Raw genomic sequence first — 21,664 nt, 5'->3', positions numbered from 1 at the left:
CAGCAGTCCTGTTCCAAGTTGAATGTCTTTAATATATAAAGCCAGAGCAGCCATTCTTCAGAAGAGACCGTTTGGGAATGGAAGTTCTTACGTTTAGGTGTCAGCAAGTCCTGATGCTCACCTGCTGCTCGTGTAGGCTGGCAAGGGGTCTGAGCTGATGAGCAGCAGTCTGCCCCACATCTTCTGCTGGTCAGGAAACATTGCAGACTGAGTCTGGCAAAGTGGAAGGAAAGTGGCTTATGTTGCCTTCCATCTAGGGCTTGGTACATCCTAAGAGAGTTAGCTCTTCTCCCTCTGGTTGAGCACCAATTAGTGAGTACGCTTCATGAAGCAAGAGGAACAGGGCATATGTAAGGGTCTTCTGATACATCTTCTGATTGGACTTCTGTCCTTGAAAGGATAGGAAAGAGCAAGGAGTTAGTCATGTTTAAATGAAAAAAGAAGTAATCAAAGTCACCTAATCACTTGTCTGGTGCCACATACCTGCGTGATATCAAGTAATAACTGATATTGGACAATGCTGAGATTGGACATCATTGTAATCACTGAAACTGCTAAAGGAATGTATGACTCAAGCACAAATTATTTTGTTATTTACTTGGGGGAGAGTATGCAGAGGTATAATAAAGAAATGACAGATATAACTGAGTTGACTAAGGTTTAGACCTGTCTTGATCAGATCTTTTTTCTCCAGTAGCTGACAGAAGCAGGTTCTTAGATAATAACACAAGAAGAGGACAATTGTGTGAGGGTACTTTCTCGATACATCCCCTCTTGATTCTCATGATCTTTGATAGCCTTGTATTTACAAGTCTTTGGAAATTCCTTCCATGAATTTGTTGTCATATATTCCCAACTCATGCAAGATTTTGGTATAAACAATATCTTGTGGCAGTGAGTTTCACAAGATAGCTATATTCAGTATTTTAAAATAACAGTAAAAGGAATCATTTTGTATTTTCACTGTTTCTGGCATTACAAGAGCTAAGAAGTAAAATTACCCGGAGGCAGATACAAGAGAGTTGCACCCTGTTCCTTTTTTCTCTTCCCACTTGCAGTCTCTGCTCTACATCCTCCTTCAGATTTCCTTTTCTGAAATGGAAAGTCCTAGTTTATTTAGTCTTTTTATATACAAAGCCTGTTTAGTACCTTTGTCACTCTTCTGCATACCTTCCTCAATTTTACTCTTTCTGTTTTGATTTACTTAGGTGTTGATAGCTACCTGATTTTTATGTGGTCGTAATTCATAACCTAATGGGCACAGTAATTCGTGGGTTTGGTGACTGCAAAGTGTATGTGTGCAGCTCAGTACCCATGACAATGCGGTTTTATACTTTAATTAAGATTCTTGAAGTACAGTATTCCCTTTTAAAAGTTTCCATTGCCTCAGTAGGAAAAGCAGTGTGACCTAGATAGGAGCTTCTGCAGCATTTCATTCTCTTCTGCATGGGGAATACATGTCAGAGATGTTTCTCAGGTGACAAAATAGGAAGATCCCAAGTCTCTCTAGAGCACAAGAATATCTGTTTGTCTCTTTTCTCCCTCGTGAAGGGTACAATCACTTTGTATTTTGATACTCCACATAAATACAGTATTTATATTTCTAAAGCTATTTCTAAAGAGAGAATAAAGATAGGTTTTGATGACTCTTGGTTTTAGGAAATAAATCCCATGGCATTATGGCTTGAAAAGTGATAGTTGGGTCTGTACTTTATCCAAAACAAGGTGTAGAGCTGAACCTGTAATGATGGGAAAAAGAAATGACAGATGACTGTGGTGCTGTGAAAGTCTCGTGGTGTCAGTCTTTCAACATGTGGGGTCTCTCTTAAAACTCCAGCTCCCAGATTCCTGTGTCTTCTATAAACAGAAGAAATCTTCCCATAAAGTGAGTTTCCAACTTTCAATATGGGGAGAAAAATCAAAGTCTGGTTTAGAGATTAAGAATTACTTTTTTCTTCTTCTTCTGAGCAAAAATGCAAAGTCATGATGATTGACTTGCTCTCTTATTTTTTTTTAATCTTCCTGGGAATTAGCAATATTCATCAGGCTGTTTGATTGCTAGCTTTGTATACATGGCCATTCCTTTAGGACCTCATGTTCCTGTCTGTTGAAACTGTTCCTGATGCTTCCTTTGCAAATCATTTTCAAGGTTAACGTTACTTTTTTTGACTGTTTTTGGGGGGGACTTTTTTGTTCATAATGCAAGGAAAGTGTAAGCATCAAGCATGCCCACAAAAAGACCTTTTACTTTTCTACTTGAGAATTGTCTCAGCACAATTCTTACTGTCTAGATTAGTCTAAAAATTGCCAGACCTATAACAGACCTCAGGGAACTTGTTTTGCATCAGCCTTTGATTTGAGAGTAACCCTTCCCAGATACTTAGAGAAAGGTGTACTAACATTGCCATGAGTAAATATTTCTTCAGTATCTTGTAGGGCAAATTAGTTTTTATTGTTTCCAGTTAGTGGATGACAGACATTTGAGAACACAAGCCTGAGATTTGGATACCTAGTAGCCTGTGGATATTCTTCTCAGCCATAGGTGTGTCTTCTTTTGGAGAGTTGCTGTATTCACAGAAATCTTCTTGTCTCCTCAGATCACTCCAGATAGGCTGCATTGATAATATCCCACGTGCCTTTTCAAGGCTATATAGGTATCAGATGTGGAGGGACTCCAGAAACAAATAAAAACCTTAATGTTTTACAATAGTTTTAAAGTGATGTCTTGAAATATTATGCTTTGTTTGGAAATTTCACCAGTGGTCCTGAAACATTCTGCCTAAAGGTCAAACCAGTGATCAACAGGTAGACAGAAGGCACACCTTAAGATATTTCTAAATTTATAATATGTGTCTTGTTAAGTGACTGTTGAAATAAACATGAAGACTTGAGCTAGTCATCAAATCAACAGTTGTATTTAGTCAAGCCCATTTGGGGACATTTGTGGTTGTGTCACTTGATAGCATCAATTTGTAATTTACCCAGTGTCTCTCTGACCTGTGTAATTTACTGTTTGAACAAATTCATCTGAGAGCAACGCATACTGTGGATTGTAGACTGCACCAGTCCCATTTTGATCATATATCCATGTTATCCAGGTACTGCTTCTTTTGGGGAATATTGCACTAGTTTAGTTCAAATGATATAAAATCATTTGGCCTTTTGCCTTCTTAACACTTCGACAACTATCATGAAACTTTACCCAGATGCACACCAGGGCATAGCATGTTGCTGAAATAACAGGAACACATGCCACCTGCTAGATCCTGTTGCTTACATGGTGATCACATTGCTACGTTATTTTTCAGAAAGCTGATTATTGTTTAGCAAAAACCTCATGTGAACTTCAGACCCTCAGAATGCTGGAGAAACTGTACTGTGTGCCTTTGAGAAATGAATCTGAAGTGCAGAGGCAAAATTCAGCAAATATTGGATCAATTTCTATAGACTTTGCTGTTGTGGAAGAACTGCTACTGTATAAACTATCTTAGATCAATGGGTTTAGAGGATATCTTTAACTTAGTGTGGTAATGTGGTGTAGATAAGTCACATGTATTTCTCAAGTACTTAATGGCCAGTGCTTACAGGATAGGCCTACAAGAGAGGCAGAGTGAATGCATCTTGGTTTTACTGGGATAAAATGCCCCAAATCAGACCTAAACATGCAATTACTTTTAGTTCTGAGTGCACAAAGAAGAAATTAAAAGAGATCTGGAGCATTGCACTCTCGCCTGACACACAGGAACTGGTCAGTTGTGGTTTCTTTCAATCTTGCAATATGTAGCCATGTCAGTAATCATCATCCCTCAGTTTCATACTGGTCTTCATTCTGATCTATTCATCCAGAGGTTTGATCTCCTTGAAGCTCATATATTTAAATGACAGAACAAATTGATGTACTTTTATTTCTTGTACCCATGTTCTGATAGAGTTATCTTCCCATATTGGCAGCAAAAATACAATTGTTCTAGCAACTACCAGCTGGCATTTTGTCCCCAAAACAATACTAAAAGCTGTTGTCTCGATTCTCAAATACACTCCAGAATAGTTCTTTGCAGTTTCAATATTTTTCCTTCCCTCTTTTTCCTTATTCTTGTCCCTTATTATCATAAATAAGGATGACGGGAGGTGGTTGTGCTTCCTATCAGTAAAAGAACACTCCTGCATGGTTGCAGACACTCACTTACCAGCTCTGCTTGTACTCTGAAGTAGGATTATTCAGCTCACGCCCTGGACTGTATTAACATGGTGTATATGGTTTCTGGACAGGAGCTGACTGATGCCTTGCCAGAAGGTAGCACAGGCATAGAAAGCGTGTGACGGTTTGCATCTCCATAAACCCATCTGAAGTGTGATCTCATAGCAGGGGCTGCATGGGCATGGCAGCATTATTGTGAGGAGTGTGTGCCAGGGCTCAGGAGGTGCAAGGGGCATGTCCTGCAGAGCAGGAAATGTTCCCACAACTGGCTTGATGTGAGACTTGTCTTACTGAAAAGTGATATTGAAATGAAGGTTCCTGAGGTCATGTTATTGTCTGCTATCAAATTTTAGGATTTGAAGGAGACTCTGTGCCTAGAATTGGAATATTTCTGTTCTCAAAACATGGGCTTCTTGCAGCTGGGCAAAGGAAGTTCTCCCAGGATTGTTCCCAATACCATACTGTGGTGCAGAGTCTGCCAGCCCTCATGTCATCTCTTAATGAGCTCTGATCCCTTCATTTTTTTCTTGGTGCTGCAGAGGAGTAAGAAAAAATCCCAGAGCAGAGATTTTGCTGGTGATCTATCAGGCAGCCATCAGAGAACACCAGAGCTCTCCCTGCTCCAGGACCCTGCTTACCTGCATCTTTCCCTACTGAAGGGGCACAGCCAGGATCTGGTCAATTAGTGGAGTATTGCTGCTGTACCACTTTCAAACCAGCAAAAGCCAATAAAATTGCATCCTCTTCTAGATCCTGAATTTCCTATAATCAGAAGACTGTAGGCTGATTTTATTAGCACATCAGAAACCAGAAAATTTTGTTTTTGCTAAACTGTGGTATCTGGGACTCCTGGCTTGGCACCAAAGGAGTGGCATGTCTGAAAGACCTGCCTCCCACGCTGGGCTGGTGCGCAGGACACGCATTGCCACCTCACCAGCCAGTTGAGAAAAGGTTCTAGTGTAGAACAACTGGAAGGAGCAGAAGTGAGGCATTCACTCTTTATGAGACTTGTGTTCCCCAGGAACCTGAGGAATGCAGGCCAAACAATAGGATTGGAGAAAACCCTTAATCTGCTTTTCGTGCTTCTCATCTGGAACCCCTAGACAGAAAACACTGAGCTTAGTTTTGGAGGTTAATCAGAGTTCCTTTCCTGCTGTGGCATAAGAGTGCATTACTAGTGAATTTTAAACCTTGACCTGTTTAGAATGGGATAAAGCATTAAAAACTGCATTATGTGAGTATTCCTCCACCTGACTGCAAGCTTTCCTCCTTTGCTTTTTGTTGATTCAGCCTCTTTAAATGTATCATCTTTAAACTTTCAAAATTCCATCCCAAAGACACAAAATAATATTTTGCAGCATTTTTTGAAAGTGAAAAGAGATAGTTTGGCTTTAAGTAGAAAAAAACCCTCCTGATTGTCTCTGCAAGAGGATTTTGATATTCCTTTTGCACATTGAATTGCACTGTCCTCTAGTGGAAATATTAAGCAATTGAGGTCGTGTCTGTAAATGTTTCCTATTGCTCTGATACGGTAGATTTCATCTTTATTTTCAGATGAACTGTAAATGTTGTCTGACATAAAAAGCTAGAGAATTAGAGTAGTATTTCAAAATTAGGTAAGAAAAAGTAACTTTTGACCTGTGGTCCAAGTTCTAATGATACAGAGACATTAGAAAGTGTTTGTAGCTGACTTATCAGTTGGAGCATAAACATATAGAGAGAAGACACAAGCATATGGCATCTGTGTTTTATTATGTTTTATTACCTTATATTGAGAGTTGGAGATAATCTGCTTCTTTCACATTGAAACAAATTTTGTCAGCTGTGAACAAATGAATCATAAAGACTAGTGGAATAATAGGAAAGATTAAATGCACATTATTAGATTCAAAGTGAAGAACTGTGCATCCCATTTTACCTAGGGGTTTGGATTTTTTTCTTAGTATTGCTACCACCTCTTAAAAGGCAGAGGGAATAGACCTTTATCTGGGACACAAGAACATTTGATTTGAATCCAGGTAAACTCAAGCATCTCCAGAGGATTTGGGAAATGTCCTCACCTTCCTGCCACAGTGTCTGTGTCCCCACAATAGCTAATGAGGAGATTCACTTTCTCCATGCCACGCTGAAGATTTCATTCTTAATAAGAACAATGTATAGTCTCTAAGAAGTGGAATGAGGGGAAGTTCCCTGCTTATCTGCAGCTAATTATACATATGTTCCTGGAAGTTTCTAATCCTGGCAAAGCTGTGTTTATGTAAGTGTGTCTTGCTTTTCCTGCCTCTCAACTGCAGCAGTTCTTGAAGCTTTGCTCTTGGTAAAGGTTCTCATCATCTACCAGCTCTGTGAGAAAGAAGCTCTTGCTTCTTTCCACTGGAAAGCCAATGGATCTTTGAGAGAGCAAACAGCAACCTGGATATCTGATTTTAGAAGTAATGATTACCTTTCTTTTTAACTGGGGTGCCCTGAAAGTTGAGGTGCTAAGCATCTCTGAAGATAGGAAATACAAATGTCTTAAGTGACAGTTTTTTGTCAGGCTTATGTATGTTTGCAGTACTGGATGTGTGAATCCAGCTGTAGGTTACAGCCCTTTTACTTTCCCTCCACAAGCTGGGCATACATCTGCATCTTCAGTGCTTATGTCCCAGCATCCTGCAATGTGAGCTCCCTGCATTCTTTGATATGTCTGATATTTGAGATATCATCCTTCCACTGATGTTTATTACATTGAAGGAAGGAGAGAAGAAACAAATGCCTGGCAGTATGCTGCTGGCTTGCTTTACTTATTTTCTGGCAACTTAATGATTCCATTTGGTAAAATAATGTGGGTTTTACAGGCACAAAATTAGACTCTGCTGACCAGAAGAACTAGGAGACAAGATACATGTTTTAACCTCAAAAAATGCTAAAAGCCTCCAGGCAGTAACGTGTTTGGCAGCTGTACCATGCAAACCCACTGTCTTTTGTGTAACTGTGACCTGTGGCATGCTGGAGAAGAAAACATGACAGATACAGTCTGCTTCATACTGTCTGGGTACGCTTTTAGCTGCTGAGAGAGTTAGGAGTGGTCAATAAATAAATGCAATTAGTTGGAAATGTGAAAGTGTTTTTTTCCAATTTCAATCAAAACAAACTGTAAGCAAATTCTGAACTAGAGTAGCTTTTAATTTCCTGCAGATATAGTTGCTGAATATCTTGTTTTCAACTAAAATAAATGGATTGAGCTTCAAAGCATCAATTTACAGAAAGGTTTGATTATATTGCTAGTTTTACAGTATTTGTAGTTCATTGTGGGAGTGTTCATGCATCTGTGTGCACAGAAGGGAAAAGATACATCCCAGGTCACAAGATACTGCTAATAGTTGTACCTATTGCAAGTCTTTCCTGCTGTCAGAAGATGAGATTGGAGGGTGTGGAGGTGTTTGAAAGAGTGTCTCATAAAAAAAAGCACACTAACAGAAACTTTGATTAAAGAGATCTTAATGTTGGAATAATTATGGAGTTTTTTAAAGGAGCTTAATATTGGTTTAATTATGGTTTTGAGCTATTTTTGTGTTGGATACCCTGAAATATTTTGTTCAAACACATTGTAAAAGACATATTTAAAAAATCCCCAGGCTTACGTTCCTGTATACATTTTCACTAGACTTCAGAAGAGATCTGTGCTGTACTGCCATGGGCTTGGACATTTTGATTGGACAGTACTCTGGTTGTATTTCTGGCCTCACATTTTTATACATATGTAATACTCTGATCCTGAAAGGTAATAGCTAAGAAAGTGGTTTCACAATTGTCTCACACATTCCCACCTTGTCCCCACTGTTAGTGCATGTTAGTTCTTCCTGGCTTGAAGGCAAGTGTTTGTGTGTCTGCAGGGTTCTTTGGTAACTGCCAATACTTAGGTCATCTTCAAATGATTATGAAACTTCAGCCTAAGGTAATTTGCTTTCAGATCTGTTTTATATGAGATTCAGAGTTTTACCTTGTATGAGGTATCTGACATTGTTCAGTGCTACAGTCATTGTTATCCTAAGACTGTTGTAATTACTCTCTGATAGTAACAAAGGTGCAAAATGAAGGAGAAATAACAACTTGCAAGTGTCAAGTTTTCATCCTCTCTTGTTTTGTGTACAGCATTTGTGGTGTTAGTGCAGACTCTGAAGGTCAGCAGACTGGAATGCAGCAGCTGCAGACAGCGAGACGTCCTGTGTATAGATTTATAAATGGGCTGCAGGAAAGGTGGAATGTTTTATAGGTGCTGCCTGAATTCATCCCTAAGTGTATGATGATCAGATGTCATTGTGCATTTTGTTAAGGCTAAGAACATTTTAGAGGAAAAAAAAAGAGAAAAATCTAGTAAATGCACATACACTGCATCTGTTTTTTCGAGTGCAGACAGGTATGCTAAAGCTGCTTTTGCTGTACATAAAATGTGTGCGACCTGGCAGCCTTGTGGGTTGTGTCAGTGATCCAGTTCCATTTTAATGGCAATCCCCTGGCACTGTAACTTCAGTTAGTGTAAGTTACAGTTTTGGGGGTTGGGGTTTTTTGGTGTGAAACCTTCAAAGCAGAATTGAAGCCTTTGCCAAGGCTCACTTTAACAGAAATACACTCTAAATTAAAACTATTCATTTTATTAGCAAAGAAACACAGATTTTATCTAGCTGTAGCTATACATAAATGTATCTTCTTATATGAAGAGAAAAAATGGCTGTATCACGTGTTCATGTAGTATTTAGAAGCTGTGGGATTAATGGATCTTGCAGTACTTACAGAGGTTCAGTAACAAGTCTAGTATGAAGACAGCAATAATGCAGCACATGCTTAGTTTCTGTCACTTTTGCTTCCCAGCATTGGTGCTCAGACCTGGCAGCCTGCAGGTTTTCACCACCATTGGTGGTGATGTCTTCATGCTATTGTGGATTCCCTTATTTCTCCAGAGGAGTCTGTAGTCAGTCGTGACTACATTTGATGCTGGTCTCACATCACCAATTCTTTTGGCGGATATACTGCTTTCTTTAGTTTCCTTAATAACGTTGCTGAAGTACAAAATAATAAGGCACACTGTTAGGTAAAAATGGTTATTAGAATAATAATGCTATCAAGTAACCTTTCTTGTATGTTGACAGTTTGCCCTCTCCTTAGTATGTCTAACAGGCCATATGCATTAGCTGCTGAGCATGTTACTATCTAATAGTTCTGGCATATGGTGAGAGGTTTATTTTTCTTATAGACTTAAATAACACAGAGATTGTGCATTCTCGGTGCACATGAAATACTGAAAACCTTTTCATCCATCTACTGGGTCTGAATGTTAAAAGTTCTTTCAACTGGAAATGCAAGATCTAGTCAGGCTACAGAAGCATATACAAACAACGTTCACAAATTTCAGTGGAGTTAAAGCGAATCTCAGCATCATTTGGACTGATCTTTTGGCTTATTTAGAAGATTACAATAAAACCCAAGATTGAATTCTCTACTTGATTCAGTTTCTTATTGATTGAATCTTTTTAGACTTCTCTCTAATTTAACAGTGTATTTTTATTAAAGCCAAGCATACAAACATCAATTATCCAAGCTGCATCTAATTTCCTTCAACATTTTTTTTTCCCTTTTGCTGCCAATGGATTAGAAGAACTGATTAGAATTCAGCCTGAAAGCTGAAAAGCAGATCCTTAAATGAGAATGTCTGCATTAGGAATTAAAATATCTGTACTGAGCATAAAATCCTCCTCCTTATCTCTAATAATGTAAACACACTTGGTTAAGTTGATCTGTCACATGCCTGGTCTCTGAATTAGAAGCACATATTAAAAAGGGTGGAGTAGTGTCTGGGGCTTGTCCCACTGTTAGCATCCATCACTAGTATATTTTAGCATCAAAGTGCTTTGCATAGATATCTCTCTGCCATAAGGGTTAATGTGAAAAGAGTTTGAAGGCAGATTCTGTGATTCTTTGCTTCCATGGGTTTTTTTCTTTGCATGCTTTTATCTTCTATCACCAAGAATGTTTGTGTGTGCACAAGCAATAGGAGTGAGGCAGAGAAGGGACCTTCTAAGGTTTCACTGCTGGTAGCTTCTAGAGAGTGAGGGATTTTGTAAGGATGCAAAGGGGAAATAAATAATTGCAATGACAACACCAACTTAATATCCAGGAAACCCTAAACTGATAAATGCATGGAGTTAATGTGACATTGAAGTGTTGGCCCATGTCTCAACTGTAAGAAGGAGTTATAAAATCAATGAAATTGAATGTTCTGGTTTGACTGGATTCTTATCTTCCTTCTGATACCTAGTGTGCTCTGCCTGTGGGGAGGAAGCTGTGTCATGAGCCACATACAGGCTGTTACAGAGCAGGCTTTCTGAGCTGCAGCAGTCAGTGTTGAGTCGTTGTACCTAATTTCAGCAGGTGAAATTTGGATATCAGAATTTTTAAGGGAGTTTATTATTATCTATGGCTCTATTTCTGTAGCATTAGAGGTGTTTTGTGCTTCGAAAAGGCACATGAGAATTCTGTTTATAGCATCAAGATGCCCAAAAGAGTGAACAAATCTTAACTGGATGACTCCACTGTAAATAGTAAGAGGAGACAAGCAGCAAAGGCAGGGGCAGGCAGCATCCTAGGACATCAGCACTGCAAAAGGAGATGAAAGAGTTGCTGTCTAATCAACTTGAGAGGTGAAAATGAAACCGTGTCTCACATGGTCGGATAGGACCAGTTCTGGCCACTTTTGGGTGGCATCATGAAAAGTCTTGCAGCTGGAAGAAGCAGCAGGTGATGAGAGATGTCAGTGAGGAGAACCCCTTGCCATCTTCATTTTACAACTGTTATTCTGGCATTGGAGTTTAACAGTGGAATGTACACACTGCATGTGCTTCTAGTAAGTGCTGGTTTTGCAGTCTAGGGTGCTGCTTAAGGACTGAGGTGATTTCTTATGGGAACTAAAGTATTTGTTGAGTCTTTTTTGTATTGCTGCATTGTGGATGGCAGTATTGCTAGCAGTGGTGAGCCTTCAATCTGTGTGTGTGAGTGCACATCCCAGGAGTTGTCACGTTTTGACTGCAGAGAAATATTAAAGCTGATTGTGCAGAGCTATAAACGTGCGTGACTGCAGGGAATTTTCTAGGTGTTGGTATGAGTCTGGCTAGCTGGAGGTGTGCAAAGTGAATCTCTTCATCTTGTGCAATGAGTTAAGCATAATTGTGGTTGACATCATGCACAAGTGAAATCCAGTGATATTTCATTCCTTGAAACTTAATCCCCTCTTTGTCTTGTTGTGTTTTGAGTTAACGTGATTCTGGCAAAGCTTGTTTGTGACACTCAGTGAAGCTTCTGGTAGAGTTCCCCAAATGTTGTGGATTAGCTTCAAACAAAACCAGCATAGCTCTGTCTGTTGTGTCCCTCTCAATAAACCATGATGGGAAGTGCAGTGTCTAAACTTGGGTTCAAGAATTGACCTCATTATACTGCCTTACCAAGGGGAAGGTAACCATATTCATATCTCCTGTGTGTATTAATGCCTTGGATGTTGTGAAGGGTAATTTAATTGTGAATTGACTTCATGAATTTCAGTTTCCAGAAACTGATGAAAAGCAGTTTTTTCAAGGGTATCAGTTTATCTGTTATAATGAATGTTCTTCATTACATGCATCTCCTTGTTCATTAGAAGGTATTTTTACTCTTCTTTATCAAGTCAGGGCAAGTATATTACCTTTTCCTCTGTCCTGCTTATGATAAAGTGTGTATCCAGATTTTGTGACATGTCCACATGAATATTTCATTGCATGTGCCTCCACACATCCATACACTGGTTTCTGAGCTCCAACCTCCAATACATTGAGAAAAACACAAAACATAAGTTGCTTCATCTCTTTTTCTTTTTACTCACCAGTAGAAATTTCCCTTTCCTATATAATAATGTGTTTATGGCATTAACTACTATGCCAGTTTAGACCAAGGCATTATCATAGAATCATAGAATGGTAGGGGTTGGAAGGGACCTTTAGAGATCATCTAGTCTGACCTCCCTGCAGAAGCAGGTTCACCTAGATCACGTCGCATAGGAACATGTCCAGGCGGATCTTGAAGACCAAGGAAGGAAACTCCACAATAGACTCAGTATCAAGTTCTCTGAGCACAGAGGTGATGCTTTGACCTTCCATAAATGAGAACCTGCCTGACAAAGAGAAATTTGTACCCCGGTTTCAATATTTTACCTGTATTTCTTTTTAAAACCAAGCCAAACAAAGCCCTGCCTATTTCCTATTCTCTCTCTTTCCTACAGGTTGAAGCAATACTTGTAAACATATTTGGTGGGATTGTGAACTGTGCCATCATAGCCAACGGTATTACCAAAGCCTGCCGAGAGCTTGAGCTGAAAGTACCTTTGGTGGTCAGGCTGGAAGGTGAGTGCTAATGGTTTCAGCCCAAAATCATCACTCATATGTGCAGTAATCCACTTTGGCTTTGTTCAGCCTCTAAACTCTGAACAGATTAGACTCACACAATAAGAATATATCCAATTCTTCATCCACAGCATGACCCAAAGTCAATAAACTCTTTCCTTACATATTTCTGTGTTCTTGGTCCCTGGTGGTACTTGAAGCAATGAAATTTTGTAATGAAGGCATTATGGTTTTGCTTGGAAGATTTGCAATGCAAATGGTAATTATTTTGATGCAAGTTTCTGTTCACTGCAAGGTATTTCTTTTTCAAATGATTTTTTTACTGAATGCAATTCCATTATTGCTAAACCTGCAGTAAAATGTAGTTTCCTTACATTTATTCCAGTATCATAATTAAAAGATGTTAGAAATACTATTTGTGAGAGAGAGATTACTGTAATGTGTTCTTATTCCCAAATATCCAGTCCAACTAAAATCCATTAAAAACCAGATTTGGTAATGATAAGGAATAATGGGGTTTTTTATACATCAGCATTCATAAACTGGAAACAGAAAGTAACAGAGAGGTAAGGAAAGGTGGGTTTTGGCAGTTCCTGGCTCTAGTATAATGTCAGTGGGCACAGAGTGTTGTCTCTACATTTTGAAAAGTACCCTGAAGGAGGAAGGGAAATCCTTCTTCTGCTATTGAATGGAAAAATGCTTTGATTGAAATCAGCACACAATTCATTTCTTTCTTGCTAAGTTTGGAAAATAGAGAGTTTTATGTTTGGGGGTTTTTGTAGGGCCTGTTTGGGTGGGTGTAACATCCTATCTCTCAGCACTGCTGGTGAAAAGGGGAAATACATCCTTCTGTATGCTTGAGATAGAAAACAGTAAGGTGATTTTTATCACTATGCTAGAGGGAGGAGGAAAAGAAGTTGTGGGTACATCAGGCTTTTTCTTTTTCAAAAAGCAAGTTACAGGGACTGATGAAGATGCACACGTGAAACCCTTTGCTTAGAGTGAGCCTTGTGTTGCCTTTCATGAGAACACAGGGCTTTCCCATCCCTCTTTCTCATGTTACACTCCACATGGTACATAGTTCACATCAGGAGAGTCCACAGCCTATGACATGCAGTTTTGTCCTAGAAAAGTTTTCCCATGCCTTTCACTGCAAGGTTCAAACACTTTCCAGCACGCATTCTTGGTTTAACATGGGTAGACTTTTCCTGTGGTAAGTGAAGGAAAACTCAAATACTCTAAAATGAGTTTTAGAAACAAATTATGAAAAATTTCTTTTCTTTACCTTAAGAGAGTGAGCAGATAGTTTAATATGGATGAAGGAGAGACTTATGGATGTTGGTTAGAAGCAGGAAAGTTTCATAATGCAAAATCTCATTGTTTATCAGCTCTAGGCAGTGTTGTTCTGTCATAGCAAAAAAACTATTCCTGTCTGTCATAGCTGGGAAAAAATATATCTGTCAGATCTGCAAGACTTCTTATCTATTGTAGCTGTTATTTTTAAGTGAAGATATTGGAAAAGCCAGAAGTTTTCCTTATGAACAACATAGTTATGAGCTGTTTCTATTGCAACATTTGAAGCTGGTGTAAGAGAAACAATAAAATCAGCTTGCTCATTTTAAACTGCAGTCTGCTGGGTCTGGTACTGGGTTTTCTTGACCTTTCTTCAGTACTTTTCATACTTCTGTGATTGTACAGAAGGAAGAGTGAATTTGGGTTTTTAATGTCACTTCTGGGAGACTGCAGGAGGCAATGCAGTCCCTGGGCTGAAAGAGAAGAGTGCCAATGCTACTGCTATGTGAAGTTTATCTGGAAGAGAAGGTGTGGAGCAGGAATAGTTCTGCCTGAAAGTTGCAGAAAGTGCTGCAGATGTGACTGCATGATGTCTGTTCCTCTTGTGCCTGTGACCTTTATGAGTCGTGTGCTGCATCATCCACAGAGATCAAAGCTCAGCCTCGGGAACGTCAAACGCAGAGTTGAATGAATGCGAGTGTCTTTTCTCTACCACCTTCCCATGTTTGTTAACTGTTTACTAGTTTTGTGATAATGCTGCTTCTAGACTAGTTGCTGACTCTGGAGATGGTGATCCCACACCTTCTTGAGAAAACTCTGTCCCAGAATAATTCAGCAAACTCCTCCTTTTCATAATATTCATCTTGAAAGTTTTTAGCTCCTCCACTGGTTCCTACCGTTACCCATCAGTTCATCCTAACGGAAGAGCTACGATCCTTACAACCTTTAGATGTACTTAGAAACTCCTGGCTTGTAACTGCTGCTTTCTCTGCCTCCTTTATCACCCAACCAAGGAAAATACATATAGATACACATTTTGTTCTTTCAGCTTTTCCTCAGAAATCAGTCACTTTGGATCTTCAATTGTCTTCGCTGCTCTTTGAACTCACCCCAGGTTATCTAAACACATAAGGACTTTGAGTGAGTAGTGGAGAAGTTCCGTGGTTACACAAGACTTTTTAAGATGTCACTGATAACATTTTGCACTTCAAAAGAAGAAAAAGGGACAAAGACCTTTTTTTTAGTTACACTTTGAATATTTTTCTGACAGAAGGTTCATGATTATTCCCATAAACCTGACAGATTTGTGACCTGCACTTTAAAGACTCTTTCCCTGCATGCACTGTATTACAAATGTCTTGATGACTAGAGTTTTAATCAGTCAAATCTGTCTCGATTTAGCAGGATTCTGTGGACAAATCTTTGTTCTCAGTTGTATAATAATTACAAGCTGTTTTACCAGTGGATAAAGAAAGGATTACTCTCCTCTTTGAAAATGGTAACTTTATAATTACATGTATTTGCTTGCCTTATCAGTAAAGAACTCACCAGCTGAGACACGGGATTATTGTTGTTTAAACGGCTCATGGACAACTGGAGAAACCACATATTCCAAAATTTATCTTTTACAGATGTAGAAAACTAACTTCTGCTGGTTTTACACAGGATTTTTCCCCTTTAAAATGCAGCTACCTCTGTTTGTTGAAGTACATTACATTTGTTTGTCATTTATGTAGCTCAGAGTTAGAAAAGGAAACGATAAAAAAGAATTGTGAACTAGGTGTTCTCTTCCTGTTGCAAACACACACAGTTTCATTCATATCAACCTGTTGAGATATCCTGGGTTTAAACATGAACTACAAATTTAAGTGTGGTCTCTCCCAGTTAGAATGTAAACATGAGGCAGAGGAAGAGATGAAAAATAGAAAAGGGTTAATGGGATGGACAGAATGGAAAGGATTTGTCTCTTACAAGTAGATGATGAATGCTGATTTCTTTTTGACTGCAGAGTCCACAGCTAGAAGATGCCTCAGCCACCACAACTTCATAGATTCCCTCGTTAAAGATGGTTGGCTTATCGTTAGCCAAATACACTTGACTGAAGGTTAGCTAGAGATGAGCTTCAAACCTTGTCCCTTATTCTCCAGTACCTCTGTCTGAGCCCTGAGAGGCTGTGAGTGTCCAGCTTGTGGGCCATCAGAAATGACATAACCTGGTTCCATGTGTTAAGACTCGGCTCTTAACACGCTCATCGATGCAGCGTATCAAAGCTGAAACATTGCTGTTGTTAATGTAACACGGGCACAATGTGTTCACATCAATCATTTTCAGATGTAGTGCATATTGCAAAACATTTTATCATAGCAGAATGGTTTGGGTAGATCAGATTATTTTTATGTTACTGTTCTATTTGCTAGGATATACCAAATGTATATAAGTGTCCTCTCCCCTTGTATCCTATTTACACTGAAGGGTAGAAGTGGCATTGCAGAATCTTGTGTCCTCTCCAGCCATCAGCATTAAACAGTGACAATTTCCCTGTTCCTGATGGTTTTATGACAGTGGGAGGAATTAATGAACATCATCAAAATCTTGTTGGTGTGTTTGGTTCCATTTAACGTGTGCCATCCTCTTGATTCATTTGTGTTCGTGTGTACTAATAGAATCTTACCATTTATAGAATCGTGCTTAGATAGAATATTTTTTACTAGTTGTTTTAGGTAATGAGTTGAATAGATTTTCCTTATTGCTAGTGGTGGCAGAGACTGCAAGGCAGCAGAAGTGAAAAGTAAGAGATTGCATATATACAGAGAGAATGGTTGTTTCAGAACCCAGTTTTCAGAAGGATGATATTTAGATTTAAAAGCCAAAAGGTATTTGCTGATAAAATGACATCTTTGCTGATTTTCCATGGAGTGTTATTGACAGTAATATGTGTCAGAAGGGAAAACAACCCAAAACCCTTCTTTTTCTCGTTAGGAAGCAATTCCTGTAATAGAGTCCAGTTTACAAAAACAAACCAAAGCCCTGTAACCTTCAGACCTGTGAATTTTCACAGTTTCTCAGTTGGCTGCAGCATAGGTGAAGGGCAGGTTGTTTTGACAGCCTATGTCCAGGGTTCTGTTTACAGTTCTCTGCCACCATCCAGTGGCAGGAGGTTAATGTTCCAATAGTGGGATTCTTTGTTTGTTGATTTTTAATGTCTGCTGCAATAAGATGATACCTTTTGTAGAGTCTTCAACATTTCCAGTGTTTTCTGAATGTTTCATTTTAAAACTCTTCCCCTTGCTTTCAGTAGGATCACATTATAATTTCCTTATTCTTCATATATCTAAAATATTTATCACAATGAGATAAAAAGTTACTATTATAAAAACCCAACGTGACAGCAAAGGAAATGCTTGCTGGAAAATATGCTTGGTTGGATGACCTGCCTGTAAAACAGTATTTCAGTGTACCCTTACTCTTTTAACTGCAGGCAGGTTTTTTTCAGCTTTCATATTTTCATTTGCCTGCATAAACTCTCTCCTTCTTAGTGGACTGTTTCGTATTGATTTTGTAATGCATGTTAGACAAGTGGTGTGTAAAACAATCGATGCATTGCAGAATAGATCCAATGTATTGTTCCCACTCTGACCTGTTAGTAACTTAATATTGGCCACTTAGTGAAGAGCAAAAGCAAGTTTTAAAGATGTGATTATCACAAGCATCAGAATATTTTTCTCTGTGGAAAAGTTTCCAGGAAAGTTTTTCCCTTTTTCTATCCTTTTCTCCTCACAACACTTTGTCTTGTAGAATCCTGTTTGAGAGATCACTACGGTCTTGACTGTTCTAAATGTTTTATCACACTTGTATCTAAATAAGAGATAAAAGCTTTAGGACTTGATGGGAATTACTATACATATTTGAGGAGTTTAACAGAGAGCCCTGATAATGCCTTCTGACTGCCCTGTACAGTCATCCTGTATAACAATGTATAACATTCTGTTATATAGGATGATTGGAAATAAAATATCAAATATTATGATCTCTGGTTTTTTCCCCTGTAACATTCTGTCTTTGTAGGAAAAGTCTTGTATAGTTCTGGATGTTGTTATGCATCCAAATCCCCCTTCTGTCAGAGACTTCAAATGTCTGACCTTCCTACACAAGTCCCACAGCGTGTCCTGTGCATATCGATGGAAGCATGACCTCTTCTGCTGGTGCTTTTAAACAGCTCTCAGATGGGGTCCCACCTTCTACCTCCAGACACTTGCCTCTCCCATCACAAAGTGCTGGGCCTTGCTGCAACAGAGATGTCTTTAGTCTATTTCAGTGTTGGGAGTGGGAATCCTGACTGGATGAAACAGACTTTTGAATTTCTCTACTTCTGCTGTACAATTTCAGATGTTTTTATAAAGTCCACCAAAAAAACCCCAAATTGCCCTTTAAAATGAGCATTCTGGGAGTTGCAGAGTAAAGAGTATGCTCCTTGCTTGGTTAATAATTAAGAGTATAATTGGTGTATAGCTCCAACTATAATTAAAATTCATTTTGCTAGGTCTAGGAATTACAAAGTAATTAAGCATTTTGACATTGCAAATGAACAAAGAACTTGAGGCAAGGGGAGAGGAGGTGCTGCAGAAATGATCCTTTTGTTAGCATGGGTGAATGTTAGTGATTGTTGACTCACTCACTCCTGATCAGCTGTAGCTGATAAATAATAAATGAATGCATTAAATCTTCTCAATGTCTCACAGACAGGAGAGGTGGTCCATATCCACAGTGGAGGTTGGATTGACCCTCTAATCTTCACAAAGCCCCTCTTGAGGATGTGAGTGCTGTTATCAGATTGTGTTGTCTGTCAAAATTGTCACTGAAATTAAGAGTTCTTTCTTTTCAGCCCAGTCCAAACCACTTATTGAATCTGTTGTTAAACTGAAATGATGTGTAGCTTGAAGCAGTAACTAATTTTTAGAGAGATTTACTATGTTCCTTTTCAATTTATATTAATTACTAGTTACAGTCAATGTTCTTTTTTTAGGAACAAATGTTCATGAAGCCCAGCGTATCTTGAATGAAAGTGGACTCCCCATCACGTCTGCAAATGACCTTGAGGATGCAGCAAAGAAGGCAGTGGCTAGTGTGGCCAAAAAATAACAGCTTGAGGATTATTCTGATGAGAAAGTTTGTTTGTTTCACGAGGTATCATTCCTGTGGTTCTTTCAGAGAGGAGTAGTGGTTTTTCTAAGCAGTCATCAGTGTTGATGGACTGAATTTGTGATACAAGGCAAACTCGGGCCAGAGGCTTGCAAGAGGCGTCAACAATTTTGCAGCTACAGTCTTGAAAAGTTTGTATGTTTTCATCTCATTCTGGTCATTTTGTTACTCAGAATTGTTATAAGTAATGCTTCACTTCCTAAAGCTCTTTTTCAGTTTTCTGTCTTGAGATTGTCACTGATAAACTCATAATTAATAATTGTCAACAGGGTTGTTCTTTAATCAAACACACGTAGGTCACCTATTTCACAATATTCTCATTCCTCTTTTATATTGTAAAGAGCAAACTAATAATGGGGTTATATTTTGTATGGACTTTTACAGTAATGTAGAACATTGTGCTTGCAATATCTATTTTTATTCCAATGAATATGGGTTATTTTCTTTTTCAGAAATGACACGTTTTGCCTTAAGGTGTTTTTCTTTTGTAGATGCCAAAGTATACCTCACCACGGGAAGCAAGGGACCGAATAGTTGGTAGTGAAAGGACCTTCCATTCTTATACTGTGCCCATAAGCTGGCCAAATGTGATTCATTTTATTTTCTGGGTTTTGGAAATGAGGTGCAGTATTTCTAGGTGTAACAGTGCCATGCAGAGAGCACTAGGAGGATGAGCCTGCCAGGAGGAAAATGGCTGCTAACTTCTTAAACCAACCTCTTTCATAACTGTGTGTCGTGGTTTTGCCCAGCCGGGAAACAAAGAGCCACGAGGCTGCTCGCTCACTCCTCCCCTCCCGGTGGAGTGGGAAGGAGAACCAGAGAAAAAGGGGAAAAACCCGCGTAGGTTGAAATAAGAGCGGTTTAATAGAACAACAATAAGAATGAACAGGTTCAGGGGGAAAAAGGAACAGTTTTAACAGTACACGAGGGGAATATACAAAAGGAATGGCGCGTGCCGCGGCTGCTCACCACCCAGGACCCGACGCGACTCCCCCTCCGACCGGTAGCCCCGCCTGTGCTCCCGAAGCCCCGCCCCCGACTAGCTCCTTGCTTCTAGGTACTGGGCATGATGTCAGTATGGTATCGAATACCTGTTGGCCAGCCCAGGTCAGCTGCCCATGCTGTGCCCCTTCCTACTTCCTCATCAAAGTTAACTCTATCCTAGCCAAAACCAGGACATTCCACCCCTTATTCTATACCATCTACATCATGCCTAGTTTCACAATATACAACATCTGGGCACATTTCCTCTCCCTGAAAAAAATAGGGGCACACACAGAGAAGTATATCATTCCCTCAGTTTATAGGCCACCCCCCTAACACTCCCGTTAAGTCCATTTAGCCGTTTAGTTCATAACTTCAGGTCTTATTCATCATAAATCTTTCACAGCAGGGCAGATGGGGTGTGTGTGTGGGATAGGTCACTGCATGCAGTATCAGGATTTTGCAGTTGGTCCTTTAGGTGTGTCTTGTCTGTAAGTTGAAAGCACTGATCTTGAGGACGTCACTGGGCACCAATTCACATTCTGCTCTTCTGTATCTTGCTTGTCCATGTCCATCTTTCGGTGATCTGGGTGGTCCTTACTGTAGTGTCAGTGATATGGCACAGAGCAACTATGGTAATGACGACATACAACAACAATGTTATTTAACAACTAACATAATACAATTTGATTCAACGAATTCACAGGCTATTCTCACCCAAAATCAATTTTCCTTGAGGTACACACTGGGTTGTCCCATCCTTACACATCACCCACCAAGTGTACCCAGGTCCCTGAGCAAAAACAATCCCACGAATGGGTTTACCTTTACCCAAGGTAGGACTCACCCATACTGCTTTCCCTAACAGATCTTTTACGTGCACTACAGGGACTTTATCCCCTTCTACAGTATGTAAAAGTTCCGATTGGGCAGGGCCAGCTCTGTTCACAGATCCTCTGGAGTTGACTAGCCAGGTGGCCTTTTCTAAATTTGTGTCCCAATGTTTGAATGTTCCACCCCCCATCGCTCTCAGTGTGGTTTTCAATAGTCCATTGTGTCGTTCAACTTTTCCTGAGGCTGGTGCATGATAGGGGATGTGATAAACCCATTCAATGCCATGCTCTTTGGCCCAGGCATCTATGAGGTTGTTCCTGAAGTGCGTCCCATTGTCTGACTCAATTCTTTCTGGGGTGCCATGTCGCCAGAGGACTTTCCTTTCAAGGCCCTGGATGGTGCTCCGGGCGGTGGCATGAGACACAGGATACGTTTCCAACCAGCCGGTGGTCGCCTCCACCATTGTGAGCACATGGCGTTTGCCTTGGCGAGTCTGTGGCAGTGTGATATAATCAATCTGCCAAGCCTCTCCGTACTTATATTTCTGCCATCGCCCTTCATACCATATGGGCTTCCACCGCTTGGCTTGTCTGATTGTAGCACACGTCTCACACTCATGGACAACCTGTGCAATGGCATCCAAGGTTAAATCCACCCCTCGATCACGAGCCCATTTATAGGTGGCATCTCTGCCTTGATGACCTGAGGTGTCATGGGCCCACCGAGCTAAAAATAACTCCCCCTTGTGTTG

The 21,664-nt window shown here is 39.7% G+C and overlaps 1 protein-coding gene across 1 annotated transcript in view; it reads left to right on the top strand.

Annotated features, from left to right (window-relative positions):
* SUCLG2 (succinate-CoA ligase GDP-forming subunit beta) overlaps positions 1–21,155 on the top strand; it is a 111,728-nt gene extending 90,573 nt beyond the window's left edge. The window contains exons 10-11 of the mRNA XM_062008085.1: positions 12,483–12,603; positions 18,920–21,155. Of these exons, the coding sequence (XP_061864069.1) occupies positions 12,483–12,603; positions 18,920–19,035 (237 nt within the window). The 3' untranslated portion in view covers positions 19,036–21,155. The remainder of the gene's footprint in view (positions 1–12,482; positions 12,604–18,919) is intronic.
* Positions 21,156–21,664: the final 509 nt, after the last annotated feature.

This window comes from Colius striatus, chromosome 15 (assembly GCF_028858725.1).
Source record: "Colius striatus isolate bColStr4 chromosome 15, bColStr4.1.hap1, whole genome shotgun sequence".
In the NCBI taxonomy this organism is placed as follows: Eukaryota; Metazoa; Chordata; class Aves; order Coliiformes; family Coliidae; genus Colius; species Colius striatus.
This window is presented reverse-complemented; position numbering and strand designations above follow the sequence as displayed.